Source organism: Zea mays, chromosome 6 (genome assembly GCF_902167145.1).
Source record: "Zea mays cultivar B73 chromosome 6, Zm-B73-REFERENCE-NAM-5.0, whole genome shotgun sequence".
Lineage (NCBI taxonomy): Eukaryota > Viridiplantae > Streptophyta > Magnoliopsida > Poales > Poaceae > Zea > Zea mays.
This window is the reverse complement of record NC_050101.1, coordinates 112,896,581-112,910,850: the sequence shown is the minus strand read 5'-3', so window position 1 is coordinate 112,910,850 and position 14,270 is coordinate 112,896,581. Positions and strand designations below refer to the sequence as shown.

The 14,270-nt window shown below is 47.3% G+C and overlaps 1 protein-coding gene across 1 annotated transcript; it reads left to right on the top strand.

The window, feature by feature from the left end:
• Positions 1 to 4,805: 4,805 nt before the first annotated feature.
• On the top strand, positions 4,806 to 5,919 carry LOC103629782 (NADPH-dependent pterin aldehyde reductase). The gene is made up of 3 exons (XM_008650885.3): positions 4,806 to 4,931; positions 5,024 to 5,196; positions 5,651 to 5,919. Exons 1-3 carry the CDS (start codon positions 4,806 to 4,808, stop codon positions 5,718 to 5,720), a joined length of 369 nt encoding a protein of 122 aa, XP_008649107.1. The 3' UTR covers positions 5,721 to 5,919.
• The last annotated feature ends 8,351 nt before the right edge of the window (positions 5,920 to 14,270 follow it).

Below are 14,270 nucleotides of genomic sequence, written 5' to 3'. Positions count from 1 at the left end.
GTGTAGGAACATACCACAAAAAGTTTGGGAGACAAAATAAAAAAAATAAAAATATACTTTGCCGAGTGTCTGAATAAGACACTCGGCAAAGCTTCCTTTGCCGAGTGCCAGCTGCTTGGCACTCGGCAAAGAAGCATCTTTGCCGAGAGCCGACGGTTGGCACTCGGCAAATACTAACGACCGCCATCTTTGGAACGGCTGCTGACGACTTTTTGCCGAGAGCTCCCTTTGCCGAGTGTTTGACACTCGGCAAACTCGTCTTTGCCGAGTGCTGTCCTCTGCCGAGTGTTCAGCACTCGGTAAAGAGTCTCTGTGCCGAGAGCCTGACTTTACCGAGTGCGGCTCTCGGCAAAGTCTTCTTTGCCGAGTGCCCGACAAAAGGCACTCGACAAAGAATCCAACACTCGGCAAAGACTCGGATTCCGGTAGTGAATGAGATGGGAAATGTGCTTCTTCATTGGATGTGTTGAGCACTTAATTACTAAAACAAGTAGAAATAGCTCTATGGCACATTTCTCTAAACCCTAAACCTTGGTTTGCAGTACTACACACGTATATATTTGTGTTGGTCCTTGTTTTCTTTTGCTTAATTGCAATTATTAGACATTGACAACTGGGTTTTTATATTTTATTTCTTGACACATGGACATTTCAGGTTGTCCTTTCAGTAGCTGTTAGTTTTACAGCATATGACATGACAAAGACAATGTTTGGAGTTCCTCCTGGGAGAGAGTTCATGCGTTAGATGGCAATAAGTGAAAAAATGTTGGCCATCTTTGTGTTATGACTAATGAACTAAAGGAATTCGGTTGTGGCATTGTTATTCTTGTTATGAATTTTATTGCATAGGATGGAGAGTATTGTATACTGGTCAAATATTTATGTTCCTGTAACATTCAATTGAGATGCTTGTACCATCCATTATGCTACTTGTGTAACCATTAATACATTGACACCCCACAGATCGTCCTACATTAACCATAGTGATGTTTGTTATCTCTACTACTTATTAAGTAAGCAATAGTAGTCTGCCTCCCTGCGTTCTGCCGTTCTGCCGTTCTGCCTCCCATCTATCTGGACCGTCCATTTCTATTGCCTATGCCATCCAGCCGCACGCGCCATCCAGTCGTGCCCGCCCCCTTCCTCTCCCCCACCCCGCACCAACCGCCCGCCTCATCTGCACCGCCCCTCCACAGACTCCCAGCCGAAACCCTAGCTTGCGGTGGGCGGTAGCGACTGCGCGCGACGTGGAGGAGGCACCCCCACCCTCCACACGGCTCATCGCGCTCCAACCCGCTTGCCGGGCCGCATCGTCTCCGAGACGTTCCGCCTCGGCCTCCCCGGCGTGCGCTGGTTCGTCTTGGGCGACGACGACACCGTCTTCTTCCCGGACAACCTCCTCACCGTGCTCAACAAGTTCGACCACCGCCAGCCCTACTACATCGGCTCCATCTCCGAGAGCCACCTGCAGAACATCTACTTTTCCGGCGTACGGCGGCGGCGGCTTCGCCATCAGCCGGCCGCTGGCCGAGGCGCTCGCGCGGATGCAGGATGGCTGCCTCCGCCGGTACCCGGCGCTGTGCGGCAGCGGCGACCGGATCCAGGCGTGCATGGCGGAGCTGGGCGTGCCGCTCACCAAGCATCCGGGGTTCCACCAGTACGAAGCCGCTCCAGATCTGCGCGTCCAGGTTGTGGCGGCGATGATCGAGGACTAGATCCACGTCCAGGCTGCTGCGGCGACGGCGGAGGCCTCAATCCGGGTCTAGACCAAGGTCATGGTGGCGACGAAGGTGGAGGCCGAGGTGGAGGGCGATGCTTCCACTCGCGATGGTTCTACTGCCCCTGCCCCTCTCCCACGCGTACATCTTGGTTCTACTGCCCCTCTCCCACTCCCCCGTCCACGCGGCACTGCCCCTCTCCCACTCCCCCGTCCACGCCTGCCACGGGGGAGAGGGAAGCAATCTCCACGATCATCGCCCCGCCTTGAATCGCGCTTGGATCCCCTTCCATCCTTGGCGCCATTGGCCCTTCCATCCTTGGCGCCCTCCGTCCAACGGCAGCGATCCCATTCCATTGGCCGGCCATCTCCGCCTCCCTTCCACAAGAACACCTGCGCGCCTCCCTTCCATCCGCCATCTTCACGCTTGGATCCCCTTCTAGGCGTTAGAGCCCGCCATCTGCCTTAGGTCTACAGCAAGCACAGATTACAGCAAGCCCACCATCTATTTAAGAAATCCTCCTTGTGTAACACCCGTGGAACTTCCACAGGCAAGGCCGCCACCCGCCCACACCAACCTCATGCACAGGCAACCATGATACGCCTGTAGCAAATAATGGTTATTGATTTTTAGAGATGTACTTTCAATTGAAATAGCTACGAACTTTGATACGCTTGTAGCAAATAATGGTGCCATGGATCCACCCTATGTTGAAGCTAATTGCATTAGACCAATATTTTAGTCTTGACAACTCACAGGAAAACGATGTGCCCACAAAAGAAGCAAGAGGAACAAATCGAAGGATCCATTTCTCCAACCGAGGTGCCAAGTGATCCTTTACTTTAATCCAGCTCTGACTAATAATTTTCTTCCTGCTCGAATTAAAGTCTGAGGTTGCCCGCCTATGATTTTTTTTTAGAAAAAATATTGTCTTTAACTTTTCTATACCAAGAATCTAATTAAATCTGAGTTATCATGTTTTCAGTAGAACAATTCAACACATTTAGATTAGGGTCATGGATATGTTCTCAGTCAAGAGTCTCAATAACTACCTTTGGAACTGCATAGAATATCTCGACTCGGTAAATACTTTCTTCAGAGATCAATCTATTAACTTGTTTTTGAGGCTAGCAGATCACTTAACTGATTTTGTTCTGGCACATGTCCAGAGAAGTCGCACGGCGCACGGCGTACCATGAAATCTGAGGATAAGGTGGCTGAGATACTGAATAAGTCTCAGACGGCAGCCACCAGCAGGCATCAAGATCCCTGGTGCAGGTCAAGGTAACTTTGTTTGCTCCTTCTCCTTCCTTCGTCGTTAGTCAGATACATCATGTGTGTATTTTGGCTCGTGAATTCAGCATACCTTTTGCTCGGTGGAGGAATTGATGCCACCATTTTCTAAACTGGGACTTCTGGAGTAAATATTTGGGCTCATGAGAACACTTTATCTCCGTATTTAAGGTAGTCATGAGCTTGAATGCCACCACGGTAAATAATATGGTTCTTTCTTATATTAACTGAATTCATGTCAATGGAGTGCTGTATTGCCCTTCCAAGATGTAGTTTTGGGCTTGTTGTGTGTCTCAAAAACATAATAGCAGAGAGAACAAACTTTTTCGTTCTTTAGAGTGATCAAAATAAACAAATTGAAGATAGAGGAATCCTGAGACCTGATAGTGTAAAGGTGGAATGCAAAGTTCATTTCCTTTGGGAAGGATGATACTCTGCCTGTTTTCCTCATCATGAATTGAATGGTTATTAGAATTTGGACCTGCAAATTATTAGACTCTTGTGGCAGTGTCCACAATGGGGCTTGCGATTTATCTTAGGCAACCGGTCTTGTAAGTGCAAGTTTCTGTCCTTTTTTCTAGAGATGGCGCCCGTGGAGCCCCTTCCGGAGGCTCCCAACGACGGCAGGCCCATCGTGTGCCCCATGTCAGACTTCTGCCCTCTCACGGTGAGCGATTCAATCCCCGTCCACCTAGATTCGATTCGAATCCGACACCGCAATTTTCTTCCTCTCTCGGCTATGTCAGACTTCTGCCCTGTGGGCTATGGGGGTCTGGAGGCCCGTCGGCAACCGGATAGGAAAACAGCAAGGCGGAAGGGCATTGCTCGGCCGCTGGTCCGATGAGTGGCACTGTGAGGGAGTGTGACAGGGGCGACAAATCTAGACCTCCACGCATGTATTTTTTCTTGTGTTTATGTGATGCTAATTACTAGGATTGAGCTAAGATTGTGTGCACTTCGGTTTGCACATTCACATTATCATATAGGATGAGCAGAGCAATTGAAAGAAATTTAACCAATTTCTCCCTTGGAACATAGTAATGCATCTTTGGATTTCCTGGAGTCAACAACGTACTATGTTTTGTTGTTGTATATTTATGTTAAGTCACCACTTCCTCTTATGATAAATACATTCTTTTAAGATTTTTGTGTCCACATTTACTGTGATCTTTTTTGGACCCTGAAGCACGATCTACGTGCAGTTTCTTGAATCCTAGAATAACAAACTACATTATACTTGAACAGATGCAATTATAAGTGAGAATGATGATGCATTGCTCCAGCAGATGAACAGGAGGATGGTTGGCTATGCTTCTATGAGATTATTGCTAATCATTTCGTTAGAGTGCCTGAAAGTGGCAGGCTTATACTTGAGTTGATAGTGCAACTCTCGAGCAAGTCCTTCACGACCAACATATTTGCACTTCTTTTTCACGAATGGGTATGCTGTGTTAGTAAGTTAACAAATGGTCTGAGGATGTATTAAATACAGGCCATGTACATTATCAAGATATCATGGTTTCCGTTTCAAGTTCACGTCTTTTAAAAGTATCCATTTAAGTTATCAAAAAAAAATCATGTAGTTTAGGTTGACATGTAACATAAATCATTGGTAAAAAAAGTTAATCTCAGGATGCAGTATAATTTAGTTTGATTTTTGATTTATTATTCCTTCACAAGACATGATTCTCTCAATTATAGATACATTCATATTTAAACTTAGTTTACTGATTACATTTTTGTTATGCAGTTGTTTGAAGCCCTCTTGACGAAAAAGAAATATTGCTACGAGACATGGTCGATACAAATATCAAGGGAACAGCAAATGTGCTTCGCCATTTTGTACCACTTATGATAGAGAAGAGACATGGGATTATAATCAATCTATCCTCTGGTTGGGGAAGATCTGCTGCTGCAGAGGTCATACAGAAAACCATCAAATGCATTATAGTTGTTTCTTTCTGATGAATCAAAATCCTCAATGCATACTAAATTGCACATTGTCATTTCAGGTTGCTCCATATTGTGCTTCGAAGTGGGCGATTGAGGGCTTGACACGCTCGTTGGCTAAAGAGCTACCACCTGGATTGGCAGCCATTGCTCTTAGCCCTGGTGTTGTGAATACTGACATGCTTAATTCATGCTTTGGAAGCTCTGCCGCATTATATCAAACAACTGAAACATGGTAAACTTCACTGCCTTGTTTGTTTGACCTATTTACCTTATGTTGTTTTACTGCACATATAGATTATAAACACAGCATCCCGCTATGGCGCTATTAACTGTTCATTGGCTCAGCTGGAAATAAAATCTAAACCAACGGACACTCAGGGATGGGACACTATGATTACATAACTAATGCTAACACTTTAGCATGGTCAAATAACACATAAACCGCCTTACTGAATTATCCTCCCAAGATAGTTCTGACCAGGATGATTTCATTGCTATAAGCATTAGGCGTTTACTAATTAATGGGCATATAATGCATAGGGTTGTGACATACTTTGCTATGGCAAAGCATTAGCTTTGTGTGGCAAACAATCAGTATTATGTTGTTTAGACATCGAATACGATGAACATTTGGCGCTATGATCAGTTACCTGATTAATGGATGGATGTTGCTGTTTTTTTTTCAGGGCACCCAAGGCAGCTACAATGATACTAAGCCTTTCACTGGACAATAACGGTGCTTCCTTGACTGTATGAAGTCGTGAAATTATGTGCTCAACTGATTGCTGATGGGTTATCTTCATCTCTTGTAGCCTGATGTGTAGATTTTTGCGAGATTATGGTGATGTAAAATAGTACTGATAATGCGTGTCTGCACTCTGATGTCCCTAGCTGCTGTCTGAACGTTGTTGTTTAGCATTACCTCTATGGCCTATTCATATGCTCATATGGTGAGGAGTGAGGACAGGAGCTGTAGGTATGCCATCCGCCGAAAGTAGAAATTAAAAGGTTGGCTGCTGTAACGCCCCGAATTTTTGCAGTTGAATTTTTTCTTTTCTTTACTCGCCAAAATTCGGGCGTTACCTTTTCTTTTTCTTTTTTTGCCCTCGCTAAACCTTGACCTTTTCCAAAGTTTTAGCGGGATTCGGTTTGAAATTCCCGTGTAAGAAAACCCTAAATACTTTATGTTGTTTGATGCACCATGCCGAACCTTGCATTTCTTTTGATTGCTTTGAAAGTGCAAATGCATTCATGTAGAAAGATCGGATTTCGAAAATGAGGAGAAGATCTTTTCTTTCTTTTTATCTCTCTTTCTCTCTCCTCTTTTTCTCTCTCTCCCGCGCCCCGGCCGCCCGCCTGGCCGCCCCCGGCCGCCTGGCCCTTGGCCGCGCGCCCCGGCCGCCTGGCCCTTGGCCGCGCCCCCTGCGTAGGGCCGGTTCAACCGCCCCTAGGGCCGGTTCAACCGCCCCCCCTCTGTTTTTTTTATTTTTTATTTTTTTTATTTTATTTTATTTACTTTCTGTGATCCTAGTTACTTTATTTTAGGTAGGTTAATCATTGTTCATGTTATTGAAATAGGAAGTTTAATTTAAAATTCCGTTATGCTAGTTGATTCATGTAGTTAATTGTTTATCCCGTGCAATGTTGATCAACTTAAAGTGATTAGGTTTCCATTAGTGTATATGTAACAGAATTCTTTTGTTAAGAACCAATTGTAATTGATCGTTAGTGCATAAGATTTAACCCCCTGCGAGATCCTTTCCCGTTTCTTTCTAACCATAACAAATGCGATATCGAATGTCATACTTGATGCATACTCACTTTATTTGTTCCCTTGTATGGTGTACTGTTCTTTTGTATTAAATGTGGATGGATGTATGTATGTTTGCAATCGCATAGAGAACGATCCGGTCGAAGAGCCCGAGGAATTCGCAGGAGAAGCCCCTGAGCAGCAGTCGGTTGGTGGAGGCAAGTGTCCTTTGACCTATCTCTGTCCTATTCATTATTTAATTCACCTCCCGCTTTACACATTTATGCCTAAGGATTGACTAGTTTTGTTATCCATGTCCTTGTTTACCTATCTGGGTTGGATTATTACTGTTTAGCTTTATGCTATTGCTCAACCTCAAATCAATGAACATGATGAGATTATCTATGATACGCTGTTTTCCCTTCTTTTATTATGATGTGGTACTTGTGGTCTTCAAGGGGGCTCGAGCGGTTTCTCGAGTGCCTCTCCGTAAGGACCTGTTCTATGGATGACCGCCTGGGAAAACAGTGCAACCATGAGGGTGGAATGGGGTGCCCTTAGCTGAATAATTAGAGGATCCGGGGTGTAGTTCACTTAGCCGTCGTGCCGTCAATGGGGCTCGGTGTATGCGGCTCGCTCTGCCAAGTTTGGGTTCGCCCCTTGGGGAGGAGTACGGTGCATTTAGGAAACCTAACGGGTGGCTACAGCCCCGGGGAATCTTTGTAAAGGCTTCGTAGTGAATCCCTGGCCATTCACCTCGGGAGTGAATAAGGGTCTTGCAAGCCCGGGCCAGAGAGGGAATCACGGCTTGTGGGTAAAGTGCACAACCTCTGCAGAGTGTTTGAAAACTGATATATCAGCCGTGCTCACGGTTATGAGCGGCCAAGGGAGCTCCAGTGATTAGTGGTACTTGATCAGAGACACTTCGGTACAGGTGGATATGAGAATGATGGTTTTGATTATGATTATGGTGCTGGTAAGTGGTACTCTTTCCGTTTGGAAAGGAGTACGTTTGGGTTAATAACTTGGGTTAATGCTAAAACTTGGCTTTCTACTAGTAAGTAATAATCTGACCAACTAAAAGCAACTGCTTGACTTATCCCCACATAAAGCTAGTCCACTACAGCCAAACAGGATACTTGCTGAGTATGTTGATGTGTACTCACCCTTGCTCTACACACCAACCCCCCCCCCCCCCAGGTTGTCAGCATTGCAACCACTGCTCAGGCGAAGATGAAGCTGTGGAAGGAGACTTCCAGGAGTTCCAAGACTACGACGAGTTCTAGGTGTGGGTTAGCGGCAACCCCCAGTCGGCTGCCTGTGAAGGCCGCGTTATCTACGTTTCTTTTCCGCACTTTGATTTATTGTAAGAACTATATGGACGTCTCAGACGTATGATGTAATCGACTATTTCCCTTATTAATACTATTTTGAGCACTGTGTGATGATGTCCATATTATGTAACTGCTGTGTACGTGAATAACTGATCCTGGCACGTACATGGTTCGCATTCGGTTTGCCTTCTAAAACCGGGTGTGACATAAGTGGTATCAGAGCCGTGCTGACTGTAGGACCGCTAACCTAGAGTAGAATGGTCGTTCTAAGGACTATAGACCTCTGTCTCTGCCTTGACTTTGATATCTCTTCAAAAGTTGGTCATACCGACCAAACCTATGTTCTACTATATATTATACCTTGCTGAAAATCATGTTTTATTCTAATCCTTCATTTACTTATGATTCATTATTTGCTGGTCATATTAATTCTGTTCTCACCCTTTTGCTTGCGATGTCTTTTGTAGATGGCTCGACTTAGACACACTGCACGAAAGTCAGTCATCCCCTTCTTACCCTCCCGCCTTGCTGAGCGTCCGCTTCGCCGTCCCGTGGCCGGACAGTCCAGCCACTTGGAGAGACTACACCACCGCCTGCGTGAGGAGCAGGAACGTCGACGACAGGAGCAGCAGAGCTCTTCCTTCTCGCTCCACCAGGAGATAGAGTCTGTGAGGAGCTGCTTCCCTGTGCTTCCTCTGGAGCCGCCCCCTGCACCACCACTGGGCGCCCCAGCTTCTGGAGTAGCTGCTGGAGGAGACCCAGACGACGGAGATGGCGACGACAGCTCGAGCCACGACACCGACTTCTCTGCTAATCATGAGCCGGAAGGATGGGTTGCTCGACCCATCACTCGCGACGCTGCTCGCGGGTGTCACTTCCACGACGCGCTCGACACCCTGCTACGTCGGGCCTTTGACCGGCATACTTGGTCCGTCGAGTATCGCTGTGTGGTCTACCAGCACAGTCGCGGGGTCTACCCGGACCGCTGGGAGGCGACTTGCTTGGTGCGCTGCCCGGAGGACAGTCTCCAGGGTGCGGAGGCCTGTTCAGAGCACTATTCTATCTCTGAACGGGACTCAGCTGAGGCAGCCATGCAAGATGCTGCACGGCGTGCGCTTTCGCACTACTGCTCGGTTTTCGGTGGGGCAGCTGACGGTCTTGACCTGAAGTATTACCCCCGCCGTCCATCTGGCAGCACAGGAGGCGTGATTGTCTCACCTGTCAGTGAGGGCAATCCTAGGTTGAGCAGCACAGTCAACCTAGCCGCCGTGCTAAACACGGAGCTGGACCATGCATTAGACGAGCTGAGTAGGGCTCGTGCTGAGATCGCCCTGCTGCGGGCTGAGCGCGCGGAACGTCGTCATCTGGATGGTGGTTCCCCCGCTCCCGTCGGGACTCAGCACCCGTACCGCTCACCTCAGCGTGGACACCAGTCTTATGGCAACCCCGCCTGCAAGACCAAGATAACTCTAGAACCATAGATCGTTAGAGTTGGATCTTGTAATTAATACGAAATATATACGTAGAGGCTTCAGTCTTAGCGTTAGTCTCAGTTTTAGTTAGTCTTAGTTAGACAGGGTAGTTTGCTATATCCTGTGCATCTATGGTTGTCATGATGAACTATGTTTGGTTTGGATCTTTGTAATGATTGTCACCAGAGTGTGGGTATCCCCTGCATTTTGGTTTACCTATTATGTTAATGGAGTTAGTTATATAGTTGGGAAACCCCCTTTATTCCACTTTCCTTTCTATCTGAGAAGCTGTGTGGCCTGTGTTGGAGATCAGTGAAGATGCTCATCTGTTCAGTGCTGTTGAAGAATTCTATTCTCTTTTCTTATGCTGCAAGATCTGCCAGATCAGTTCTGATGTGTGGTTGCATTCTGCAGATGTCAGAGAACAGGCGTAGAGGAGGAAGGCGTGCTCAGCAGGAGCGAGCCGCTCAACAGGAGGAGGTGCCTCAACAGCAGCACCTGCCGCCCCCGCCCCCGATGTCCATCGAGCAGATGTTTCTGATGCAGACTCAGGCAGTTCAAGCCATCGGTCAGACTTTGGCCGCCATTCAGCAGCAGCAGCAGCAGCAGCAGGCCCCACCTCAGCCTCAGATGCCTCAGATGCCTAGAGACAAGCGTGCTGAATTCATGAGAGGTCATCCACCAACGTTCGCTCACTCTTCTGACCCCATGGATGCTGAAGATTGGCTGCGCACTGTGGAGCGGGAGTTGCATACCGCTCAGTGCGATGACAGGGAGAAAGTCTTGTATGGTCCCCGTCTGTTGAGAGGAGCAGCCCAGTCATGGTGGGAGTCTTACCTCGCCACCCATGCCCATCCTGACGCCATCACTTGGGAAGAGTTCAGAGGTAGCTTTCGTCAGTACCATGTGCCTGCAGGTCTGATGACAGTGAAGAAGGAGGAATTCCTGGCCCTGAAGCAAGGGCCATTATCTGTCAGTGAGTACCGGGACAAGTTTCTGCAATTGTCTCGCTATGCTCCTGAAGATGTCAACACCGACGCCAAGCGACAATACCGTTTTCTGAGAGGCTTGGTCGACCCCCTGCAGTACCAACTGATGAATCACACCTTCCCAACATTCCAGCACCTGATTGATAGAGCGATCATGACAGAGAGAAAGCGCAAGGAGATGGAAGATCGTAAGCGCAAGATCAGTGGACCCCAGCCTGGAAGCAGCAACCGTCCTCGTTTCTCAAGTAATCAACCCCAGCAGTTCAGGCAGAACCAGCGTCCACCTCAGCAGCATCAGCAGTTCCAAAGGCAGTATCCTCAGCATCAGTACCAGAACCGTTAGAGCAATCAGTCAGGAGGTCAGTTTCAAAGGCAGAATCAGCAAGCACCCCGTCTTCCTGCCCCAGCAAACCAGCAGAACAGTCAGGCAGCACCAGCTCAGGTTGGAAACAGGGCATGTTTCCACTGTGGAGAGCAGGGCCATTGGGTGATGCAATGTCCGAAGAAGGCAGCCCAGCAGCAGTCAGGCCCCAATGCCCCAGCAAAGCAGAACGTGTCTCAGCCTAGAGCAGGCAACCGCCCTCAGCCGCGCTATAATCATGGAAGACTGAACCACTTGGAGGCTGAAGCAGTTCAGGAGACCCCCGGCATGATAGTAGGTATGTTCCCAGTCGACTCCCATATTGCAGAAGTGTTATTTGATACTGGAGCAACGCATTTTTTCATTACTGCATCATGGGTAGAAGCACATAATCTTCCAATTACTACCATGTCAACCCCCATTCAAATTGACTCAGCCGGTGGTAGAATTCGAGCCGATAGCATTTGTTTGAATATAAGTGTGAAAATAAGGGGGATAGCATTTCCCGCCAACCTTATAGTAATGGGTACTCAGGGAATAGATGTCATCCTAGGGATGAATTGACTAGATAAGTATCAGGCAGTTATCAGTTGTGATAAAAGGACAATCAGGTTGGTGTCCCCACTAGGAGAGGAAGTGGTGACCGAGTTAGTCCCGCCTGAGCCAAAGAAAGGAAGTTGTTATCAGATAGCTGTTGATAGCAGTGAAGCAGACCCAATTGAGAGCATCAAGGTTGTGTCCGAGTTCCCAGATGTGTTTCCAAAGGATTTACTGGGTATGCCACCAGAGCGGAAAGTTGAGTTTGCTATAGAGCTTCTTCCTGGAACCGCCCCTATCTTTAAGAGAGCTTACAGAATATCCGGACCAGAGTTGGTTGAGCTTAAGAAGCAAATTGATGAGCTGTCAGAGAAAGGTTACATCCGGCCAAGCACCTCGCCTTGGGCCGCCCCTGTCCTATTTGTGGAAAAGAAAGATGGCACCAAGAGGATGTGTATCGATTATCGAGCTTTGAATGAAGTCACGATCAAGAACAAGTATCCCTTGCCCAGAATAGAAGATCTGTTCGACCAGTTGAGAGGAGCCAGTGTGTTCTCCAAGATTGATCTGAGGTCAGGTTATCATCAGCTCAGAATCCGACCTTCGGACATTCCGAAGACAGCATTCATTTCCAAGTATGGTTTGTATGAGTTCACTGTGATGTCTTTTGGTTTGACCAATGCGCCAGCGTTCTTCATGAACTTGATGAATAGTGTATTCATGGATTACCTTGATAAGTTTGTGGTGGTATTCATTGATGACATTCTGGTTTATTCTCAAAGCGAAGAAGAGCACGCAGAGCATTTGAGGATGGTGTTGCAGAGATTGCGAGAGCACCAGTTGTATGCGAAGTTGAGCAAGTGTGAGTTCTGGATCAGTGAAGTCCTGTTCTTGGGTCACATAATCAACAAGGAAGGATTGGCTGTGGATCCGAAGAAAGTGGCAGACATTCTGAACTGGAAAGCGCCAACAGATGCTAGAGGAATCAAGAGCTTCATTGGAATGGCCGGATATTATCGGCGATTCATTGAAGGGTTTTCGAAGATTGCGAAACCAATGACAGCGTTGCTAGGCAACAAAGTTGAGTTCAAATGGACCCAGAAATGTCAAGAGGCCTTTGAAGCGCTGAAAGAGAAGTTGACTACAGCGCCTGTCCTAGTCTTGCCTGATGTGCACAAGCCCTTCTCGGTGTATTGCGATGCTTGCTACACAGGTTTGGGATGCGTGTTGATGCAAGAGGGAAGAGTTGTGGCTTACTCGTCCCGACAGCTGAAGGTTCATGAGAAGAACTACCCAATCCATGATCTAGAGTTGGCAGCAGTGGTTCACGCACTGAAGACATGGAGGCACTATCTGTATGGACAGAAATGCGATGTTTACACAGATCACAAGAGTCTGAAGTACATATTCACTCAGTCAGAGTTGAACATGAGGCAGCGAAGATGGTTAGAGTTGATTAAAGACTATGAGTTGGAGATTCATTACCATCCAGGCAAAGCAAACGTAGTGGCAGATGCTTTGAGCAGAAAGAGTCAAGTCAATTTGATGGTCGCTCGTCCGATGCCTTATGAGTTGGCCAAGGAGTTTGACAGGTTGAGTCTCGGATTTCTGAACAATTCGCGAGGAGTCACAGTTGAGTTGGAACCTACCTTGGAGCGCGAAATCAAAGAAGCGCAGAAGAATGATGAGAAAATCAGTGAGATCCGGCGACTGATTCTAGAAGGCAAAGGCAAAGATTTTCGAGAAGATGCAGAAGGCGTGATATGGTTCAAAGACCGCTTGTGTGTTCCCAATGTCCAGTCCATTCGGGAGTTGATTCTCAAGGAAGCTCATGAGACCGCTTATTCGATTCACCCTGGCAGTGAGAAGATGTATCAGGATCTGAAGAAGAAATTCTGGTGGTACGGAATGAAGAGGGAAATCGCAGAGCATGTGGCTATGTGCGATAGTTGCCGAAGAATTAAGGCAGAACACCAGAGACCAGCTGGATTGTTGCAACCGTTGCAGATCCCTCAGTGGAAATGGGATGAAATTGGTATGGATTTCATAGTCGGATTGCCTCGCACTCGAGCCGGCTACGATTCCATTTGGGTAGTGGTGGACCGTTTGACCAAGTCAGCCCACTTCATACCTGTTAAGACCAACTACAACAATGCAGTATTGGCAGAGTTGTATATGTCTCGGATCGTTTGTCTTCATGGTGTGCCAAAGAAGATAGTGTCAGACAGAGGAACGCAGTTCACCTCTCATTTCTGGCAGCAGTTGCATGAAGCTTTGGGCACGCATCTGAATTTCAGTTCAGCTTATCATCCGCAGACAGATGGCCAGACTGAAAGGACCAATCAAATTCTTGAAGACATGTTGAGAGCCTGTGCGTTGCAAGATCAGTCCGGATGGGACAAGCGATTGCCTTATGCAGAGTTTTCCCATAACAACAGTTACCAGGCCAGTTTGAAGATGTCACCGTTTCAAGCGCTTTATGGAAGGAGTTGTAGAACTCCGTTGCAATGGGATCAGCCTGGAGAGAAGCAAGTGTTTGGGCCAGACATTTTGCTTGAAGCCGAAGAGAACATCAAGATGGTCCGAGAGAATCTGAAGATAGCGCAATCAAGGCAGCGAAGCTATGCAGACACAAGAAGAAGAGAGCTGAGTTTCGAAGTCGGAGACTTTGTTTATCTGAAAGTGTCACCGATCAGAGGAGTCAGAAGATTCGGAGTGAAAGGCAAGCTAGCACCCCGCTACATTGGTCCGTATCAGATTCTTGCAAGACGAGGAGAAGTGGCCTATCAGCTCAGTTTGCCAGAGAATTTGTCTGCTGTGCATAATGTCTTTCATGTGTCTCAGTTGAAGAAGTGCTTGCGTG